At 37.5% G+C, this 8,873-nt stretch overlaps 2 protein-coding genes, 1 non-coding gene and 1 pseudogene across 3 annotated transcripts; 1 reads left to right on the top strand and 3 right to left on the bottom strand.

The window, feature by feature from the left end:
- Positions 1 to 1,652: 1,652 nt before the first annotated feature.
- On the top strand, positions 1,653 to 4,619 carry LOC113759958 (receptor-like protein EIX2). The gene has a single exon (XM_027302538.1). It carries the CDS (start codon positions 1,653 to 1,655, stop codon positions 4,617 to 4,619), a length of 2,967 nt encoding a protein of 988 aa, XP_027158339.1.
- An 899-nt stretch (positions 4,620 to 5,518) lies between these two features.
- LOC113763017 (60S ribosomal protein L17-2-like) lies at positions 5,519 to 8,866 on the bottom strand. Its single transcript, XM_027306695.1, has 7 exons — positions 8,793 to 8,866; positions 8,603 to 8,639; positions 8,408 to 8,448; positions 6,244 to 6,474; positions 6,062 to 6,164; positions 5,912 to 5,979; positions 5,519 to 5,822 (listed from the first exon to the last, which is right to left on the bottom strand). The coding sequence occupies exons 1-7, from the start codon at positions 8,793 to 8,795 to the stop codon at positions 5,781 to 5,783; spliced, it is 525 nt and encodes a 174-aa protein (XP_027162496.1). The 5' UTR covers positions 8,796 to 8,866; the 3' UTR covers positions 5,519 to 5,780.
- LOC113764297 lies at positions 6,995 to 7,146 on the bottom strand. The gene has a single exon (XR_003467574.1). It is a non-coding gene; the product is annotated as a small nucleolar RNA snoR135 (small nucleolar RNA).
- On the bottom strand, positions 7,483 to 7,608 carry LOC113764284 (annotated as a pseudogene).
- Positions 8,867 to 8,873: the final 7 nt, after the last annotated feature.

The following is an 8,873-nucleotide window of genomic DNA, read 5'->3' as shown; positions in this document are numbered from 1 at the left end:
CAAAGAACAAGGAACCTGTGGAGTGGCATTTACAAAATATAGTGCTACTTCTCTTTGCATAAACATTTCTGAACAAATGATTTAATATTACTATCATATAATATATAAAAAAATATGGGTACACATCCAAGTAATTTACAAATATTCAATCAGGTCAAAACAAGAATTATATCTATAAATAAAACAAAACTTTAATCTCTTTCTTTCTTTATGGGATAGCAATAACAATTAAATAGCACTTTTTTTTTTAAAAAAAAGAGGACCCCAATAGGATGAGTAATCCTACGTGCCTCCTGTCAATTGAGCCTTATGAGTTATATTAAAATAAGGATTATCTTTTTATGCATTGATAATATAGTGATTTTCTTACACTAATATATTTGAATGTATATTATATGTGTATAATTTGAATTTTAAATTTGAATTCATACTATGTAGCACTGATCTAAATTTGTTAGTACCAAAAAAAAAAATACAGTGAAAGTGTATAAAAAGTTATCCTTAAAAACAAAGCCTAGATTCAACACATCTTAAGTTCAGTATCTTGCTCGTATTACGGCCAGTCTAAGTTGACAAGATTACAGGAAATCAAAGAGTTGATTGACAAGAAATATCAGCAACTACAATTAGTGAGTTTAGAATTCCATAATTTTATTTATAGAGTTTTTAAATTGGCCAAAGATTTAAACATATCAAATAATTAATCTGGACCAAGATAAAATTACTCTTAGACTAGTGGTCAATGGGCCACAAAACGCGAAACTCCAATCTTCAATTTTTGTGTATAAACAGTGCATGACATATGGTTCGCCAACCAAACACTAACCAAAGAAAGAACATTTACAGTTCATCTCCAAAACTAAGACGTCCCGCATGTTAAAAGAAGGACAATTCTCCAAATTTAAACTCGAAGCCAAGTTGTTTTTAATTTTATTTATCGCCCTAAACTTAAGTATTTTTCAGTACTGTAATTATCTTGTATGTTTTTCATATTCTGGAATAAAGTTGTCATGTATTATTAAGTTTGATCTTTGATGCTAAGATGTATCTATTCATCATTTTTTTTTCCACTTGATTTTGCCATGTAAAACTAGAGAATGAACTGGTCTAAGATTCAAATGATTTTTAGTGTCTAAAGACCACAGGAAATAATTCGAAACTTCTGATTGAAATACTAAAGCATTCACACAAAATTCTCATTTAGGCTGCAAATCTCTCCAAACTAACAAGACTCAAAAGTCTTTCAGTTTTTGCCATACAACTTTTTGACAAATTTAAGCCGGAGGAAAAAACCAGAGAAAGTACCTCGTTGGAAGCGTGGAAAAAGTTGCAGCACAATTAGTCAAAAGTAATTTTACTCTGTCTTCCAGGATTCACACCTAGTGAATTTGGAATATTAAATTCTTGCGTTTAACAATTTCCTGGAAGCGGGAAAAAAGGTTCAAGCCCGCTGCAGTAATAAAACGACAGCAATCATGCAACTTTTGGCCACGTTTCTCACGCGACATTGGACCTATAAGTAGAGGCTTTGTGATTTTTGCTCGACGCACTCAAAATTTCTCATCAAGCTTGTGCGCAAAAGAATTAATTAGTAAAGAAAGCCCAAAAAAAAATCTCATCTCTGACAATCGAGTCCGTTAGCTGGTAACAATATGATCAAATATACTCCATTCATTGTGTTATGGTTTGTTTTCTTCGCATGTAGGATTGATCTCGGTCTCAACGCAATAGCACATTCAAATGTAAGCTGTCTTGACAGTGAGCGAAAAGCTCTCCTCGAATTTAAGGAAGGTCTAGTTGACAACTCAAATCATTTAGCATCCTGGATCGGGGAAGATTGTTGCTCATGGGAAGGAATTGACTGCATCAGGAACACTCGACATGTGGTGAAACTTGATCTGCGTAATAACGCTGTTATTGATTTTGATCGATTGCAATATGGGGACGTGCAAAATTATGTCTCTATCATGCGTAAATCTTGCTTGGGAGGCCAGATAAGTCCTTCGTTAGTGAACCTGCAGCATTTGCATTACTTGGATTTAAGTTTGAATTATTTTGCAGGAATTCGGATCCCAGCATTTATAGGATCCTTGAAATATTTGAGATATCTCAACCTTTCTAGTGCAGGTTTCAGTGGGACAATTCCTCCCCAATTAGGAAATCTCTCAGCCTTGGAATATTTGGATCTTCGTGAAAAATCCGAAGGTTTTAGTGGTTGGATAAGTGATTATCAGTTGTCGACAAAGAGTCTCTGGTGGGCCACTAGTCTTTCTTCCTTGAAACATTTGGACCTCTCCTCGGTAGACCTAAGCGAGGCTCAGGACTGGTTACAAGCACTTAACAAACTTCGTTTCTTATCCTCACTAACATTACAACTTTGTAGAATTTATTCCTTTCCTCATATTGCACACCTTAATTTCACATCTGTTACTTCACTTGACCTCAGTTACAATAGATTTAACTCCACAATCCCTCTCTGGTTGTTTAATTTAACTTCACTCATTCATCTCGACCTCAGTTTCAACAGTTTTTTTGGTCCAATAGTTCCTAATAGCCTTCAACATTGGACTTCACTAAGCTACCTCGATCTTAGCAGCAATCGATTCAATACTTCACTGCCCGATCCGCTTTTCACTTTGAACAATCTTGTCCACATGGAATTGAGTGGTAACCAAATCCAAGGCCCGCTCCCCTTCCGCCTAGGCAACCTAACTTCTCTTTCCGTACTGCACATGGGAGTTAACAAGTTTGGAGGCAATATTCCAAGTGCAATTGGGCAACTTCGAGAACTCACCGAACTCGATCTCAGTGGGAATGGGTTCAATGGTACCATTCCATCCTCTCTTTGGAGGTTGAGTGAGTTGAAATCATTGGATCTATCTTATAATCCATTGAGCGGGGAGCTGCGTGACATTCACTTTGCCAAACTTGCACAACTGAAAGAATTAAGCTTATCCTCCACTCTACTTGCTCTGAATGTGAGTTTCTCGTGGGTCCCACCATTCCAGCTTCACTTTATAGATATGAGTTCCATGAAGATAGGGCCCAAATTTCCTCTCTGGCTTCAAACTCAGCAAAGAGTCGAATATCTATACATGTCAGATGCAAGCATCTCAGATACTATCCCAGATTGGTTTGAGAGAGTGTGTCATGGCATAAAAAATTTGTATTTCTCCAACAATCACATGATAGGAAAACCACCCGTGTGCAAAGGAAATAGTGGTGATAAATATCGCGCAGTGTTTTCTTTGGAGTCAAACAAATTCGAGGGGCCTTTGCAATTGTTACCAACAGACATTTCTGAATTTTATCTTAAAAATAACTCACTGCAAGGGATTATTCCACAGCCCGACATTAACATGACATTGGATATTCTTCGAATACTAGATCTCAGTGATAACCACTTCATCGGCAGCATCCCTGATTCTTTGTGCAGCTTACAAATGCTTCTTGTCCTGGATCTTTCTAACAACCAGCTCTCCGAAAGGATCCCTTCATGCATTGGTAAGCTTAAAACGTTGGAAGTGCTACGTCTAGCAAACAACAGTCTCCACGGGCACATTCCAATTTCATTGGGACATCTCAATGTTCTCCGGTCATTGCACTTGGACCGAAACAAATTTACAGGGATGGTCCCATTCTCTCTCAGACATCTAAAAAATTTGCAGTATCTTGATCTTGGAAAAAATGGACTGGAGGGCATTATACCAGCATGGATTGGGGATGAACTATCTAGTCTGAAGATCCTTGTGCTTGAATCTAATAATTTCCATGGTGACATTTCCATGTGCCTCTGCAAATTATCATCCCTTCAGGTTTTAAATTTGAAAAACAACAACTTAACTGGACATATACCGCGCTGTTTTAACAACTTTACAGCAATGACATTGACAGAATTGGACTCTATAGGTATTTATGTCTGGGTTTCTGTCCTGAATATGAGCTATGGTGTAGTTGACAATAGTGAAGAACTTTCAGTTTTCATCAAAGGTGGAATGTTGAACTACACCTCAAGGAATGTGGCATATGTTAGATTCATGGGGCTCTCAGGAAACAAACTAAGTGGGGAAATACCTGTCGAGTTAATGTCTCTTGTTGGATTGCAGGGTTTGGATTTATCTAGAAACCATCTATGTGGAAGAATCCCAGAAAACACTGGGGACTTGAACCAACTTGAGTCTCTAGATTTATCCAAAAATGACCTTTCCGGTCCAATTCCCCAAAGTTTGTCGAACTTGGATTCTCTGGGCTGGCTGAACTTGTCGTTCAACAAGCTAACCGGTCGAATTCCATCCGGACGTCATCTGCAGACATTAGACGACCCAACCATTTACATGGGAAACAGTGGACTTTGTGGTGAACCCCTAGACAAAAGCTGCCCTGATGAATCTGATGGTAAATCAAATGTCGGAGAATCGGGTGATCATGAAGATGGCAAGGAGTCTTGTTTTGATTGGTTTTATGCTGGTTTGGGACCTGGTTTTGCTGTTGGACTCTTGGGATTCTTCAGTGTCCTATGTTTCAAAAAGTCATGGCGCTATGCATTCTTCGGATTTCTGGAGAACTTGTTGAATAAAGTATCGGTAGAAATTGAATTGCTAAAAAGGAAGTTTGATTGAATGATTTTACATGTATCATCAATTATATGGTTGTAATGTCATGGAACTTCATCCAGGATGTATGCTTCATCTTATTGTAAAATAATAAAGTATAAATAAGGCATTTCCACTTCCTTTTTGCCGTGCAGCCAAACGACAAAAATTTCTTGCACAGAAAATAAGAAAGCCATCACAAAATACAGGGACGACCAAGCAACGCAACACTTAGCTAGAGCATTAGCTTTGGAAGATCTTTCTTCTTATAATACAAATGTAGTTTTTAACTAGAAAAGATATATTAATTAACTCATCAATATGTTAAAATAATCGGAGGTCAAGAAGGGACAATGCAGTCTCTTCGTACAATTAAAAATATGTATGCAGTCTAATTGGAGTCATAAAAATATTCACTCAATGGAGATGAAAAATGCCTCTCATTTTTTTATCAGAAGATGTATGAATAATCGGAGTTGGCCCTTTTTTTTCTCTCTCTCTCTCTCTTTTTCAAGAAAGAAGGATGCCAATGTTTTACACGTTAAAATATTAAATTGTTCAACAATAATTTAGTCATTTGAGATTAAAGTAAATTCAAAATGTTAAAAGCATATTTTGGCAATTTTTTCCCTCAAACGTTACTCTTCTACCTCTAGAATGGCATCATAAACGAACCACCAGTTTAAATGGAACTCTGACCCTTTTGGCTAAATTCATATTTTGTTCTATGAATCAGGATAAACGTGATAACCAGGCAATTAAATTTTAAGCTACAAGCCTATAACAGCCAAGTTGGGCTATAACTAATTATACACTATCTATCAAGTACTTGCTGTAGCAATTTGATCACTCAAACAATCTTCCTTGCAAAAGTTCTTCCAACACCTAAGCAAATTGCCATGTCCTAAGGGTGTGACAGCATAATAGAGACGGCCAGTAAGTGCAGCTTGATAAATAATCCAACACTACTACCATAACATCCAACCCAGAAAAATCCAGACGACAATCATGAAGAACAAAAGGCTGTCTCTATAAGTCAAAATTATGTGTTTGAATCAACTTTTTTTGAATTTAAACACTAGCAAAACTTGTCTTGCAACCTCCAATAGCATTAGGTAACAATAATCTGCCTCAAAATTTGTAGAATCCACTAAAGCCATTGCCAATGAAAGCACCATTACATATAGCTTAAGCCTTCCTAGATTTGCTGGTGGCCAACTGTGATTCAGGCTGCAAAATACAAGGAAAAAAATTTAGACACGAAGAGAAACACTCCGGAAATTACAGACAACAAGAAAATATAACTACGTATGTATTACCTCCTTTTTGACAGACTCTTCCTTCTCAGACAAAATCAACTCAATATGGCAAGGGGAAGACATGTAGGCTGGCCAGAAAGATCATACATTGAGGTTAATAGACATAATGGACAGAACAGAAAACTGAAAAAAGTCGTCTATCGGACATACGGTTTATTCTTCCATGGGCACGATATGTGCGGCGTCTTTGTTTCTGTGCTTGATTCACTTGAATGTGAGAAATGAAAAGTGAATCCACATCCAAACCTTTCACCTGCAGGATAAAATAACCGCTGCCAAAGTTGTACAAAACAAAGAAATTTAGATTATTACTTCTGGGTGCATGGGCAAACCTCTGCATTGCTTTCAGCATTCTTGAGCAAATCCAAAATGAAGCTAGCAGATTTAACAGGCCAGCGACCCTGTCCATTTGAATGCCTATTCTTGGCCTGAGCAGTACGCCCAACACCTCCACAGAATCGTGTAAATGGAATCGCCTGCTTATGGGCCAAAACATCCTCCAAGTACCTCTTAGCCTTGGCTAAAGGCAGCTTCCTGATGGCATGCGCTGTTTCCCTTGTGTTCTGTTAAAGAACAGGAGCACAGACGGTCTTTCAGATTGTATACTTGGATAAGAACTAGCTAAGGATTCAGACCAAATAACAAAGCAGCACCATTTAGGGATATAGCAGATTTTACATCATCAATTATGTACTGTTACAAAGAAAACAGAAAAAAAAAAACGCTTACTACTCTACCTAGGTAACAACTCTAATACTACAAGAACTAAGATTCACATCTATGTGCTCCAAAAAAACCAATGACAAAGCACAAATAAAGTTGTAGAAAAAGGAACATAAGGCATAATAGTGGATCCAACAACAAAGAAAGACCCAACAGAATTAGTTGCAAGTTTGAAATGCCCACTAGAACTTATTAATCATTCTCACTAGTATTCAATCAAAAACTAAATCAACAATATCCCACTCTCCCAGGAAATTCTGAAGGCAACTGACGTTCACTAAGGATCGAAAAAGCTCATAAAAACATGAAGCTTACTTCTTGTGGCCATACGTCAGACTGATTAGCAAGATGGACATATAATAATGTCAGGAAGATGATTGTTGAAGGTTTTCAACAAGATAATGAAATACAACTGCCCATATTCCCAAAAAAAAATTGATATTGCAGAGAACTCTTTCGAGCAAAGTGCAATGACAAATTAGCACAGCGTCGATACACACAATCCCTGCTTTCTATAACACCGAGATGTGGATACTAAAAACCCAACCCACATCGAAATGAATCATAAAAGTCTGTTAGGTTGAAAGGTATGAGGACTTGTCATTTACTAAACAATTATCTTCCCCACATACCAAGGGACAGAACGTTCCCAGTCTGCCAGCTTTTCTTTACTTCAAAATTAATTTTTTGAGAGCAGTAAACAAGGTTACAACCGTTCATCAATTTAAGAAATTAGTACTAAAACATCCATGACAGACAAGCTAGTCTGAATCCTACCAAATGCCAGTAGAAAACACAAGTTTTCATTGGGTTGTTCTAATAATCAAAGAAAGACGACTATATAATCAAAATGTGTCATTGTTTACTGAACCGTGGATCATGAGGCTCAAGAGGTTCACCCAATAACAATGCCAAGTTTTATTTCCCTGAAGTTTACGAGAGACCCATGTCATGGAGCAGAAGTTAGCTAAAAATAACTGGAAGCGTGAACCAAGTATCGCGCCTTTAATTAAGATAACTAAAGGAAAGCTGAAGACGTGGAAATCTGATATCACGTTTTATTAGAAGGAGAAAGGCGTGTACCAACGGAGAAGGCGTGAAGAACGAAGAAGAAGCAGAAACAAAGGCGTGAGATTAGAAACACGCCTTTGCTGGAAACAAGCTCAACCAACGTGAGCTCATCAGCAAGTGGTTCTGCAAACAGATTCGGTTATCAATTCACATGGCCGAGCTGGATTAGAAAACGCCAAGGAAGTTAGTTGTCAGCTAGCTATATATAGATAGGATCAGAAGAGGAAAGGGTAGGATTTTGTTAGTCATTGTAAGGGATCATTCCCTGAGCATTCTCTCCTTCTGCTTTCCTTCATTCTGTCATTTTCTTCCCTTTTTCCCGCCAAGTCTGTAATCTTCTTGTTTAATCAATATCAATACCATTTCATTGGGTTATTCATCAGTTCGTTATTGATTTTTCCTGTTATTAATCTTTTGTTCTACACTAGTCTTATCAATCGATTCCATTGGAAGCAGCTCTGTTGCCTAGTTTCTGTTTGATACCATCACAACCCATTCACATTAAACGGCAACAGGCCCCTGCTTTTTTGATCAGGTTATACTACCGATAAGTCCAATAAAAAACCCCTGAAGAACCTCCAGGACCAACAAATAGCCAAGAAAAACATACATATAGAGCAGGAAAAGAACTAAATGGCCTTCAAATAAGTAGATCAAAGCATCCATTTGTTCAAGTGATTCGAGAGGAAGAACAATCGATACCTTGAAATGAACACGGAGATCAGATCCCCTGGCTTTGCAGGCTGCATTTTTTAAAAAATTAAACAAAATTAGCACAAAAGCCTAAAAATCGATGATAAAATCTTTTAAAACAAATCTAAAAATGAAAAACCAAGTCAAAATCTAGCTTAAAACAAAAAAACAAACAAAAAAAGGAGGGAGGAAAAGAGCTATTACACTCGGTAGGGTTATCGGGCTCCCTTGAGTACTTCACCTGGAAAAGCACCCCAAAGTACCAGAAAAGTTATTATAATTCGAGCATATTTGACATGAAAAATCAAAACCAAAGACGAAACCAACAATTACGCAAATTGTTATAAGGCCAAAATGCAGGACGAAGCTGAGAGGAGGAGAGGGGCGGGCGAACCATCTTTTCAGCTTCAGCGGCGGGTGGCAGAAACGGAAGGGAATACTCCTGTTAGGGTTTTTCCTACATCCTAACCTACAT

The sequence above is a fragment of the Coffea eugenioides genome, chromosome 2, assembly GCF_003713205.1.
Source record: "Coffea eugenioides isolate CCC68of chromosome 2, Ceug_1.0, whole genome shotgun sequence".
In the NCBI taxonomy this organism is placed as follows: domain Eukaryota; kingdom Viridiplantae; phylum Streptophyta; class Magnoliopsida; order Gentianales; family Rubiaceae; genus Coffea; species Coffea eugenioides.
This window is presented reverse-complemented; position numbering and strand designations above follow the sequence as displayed.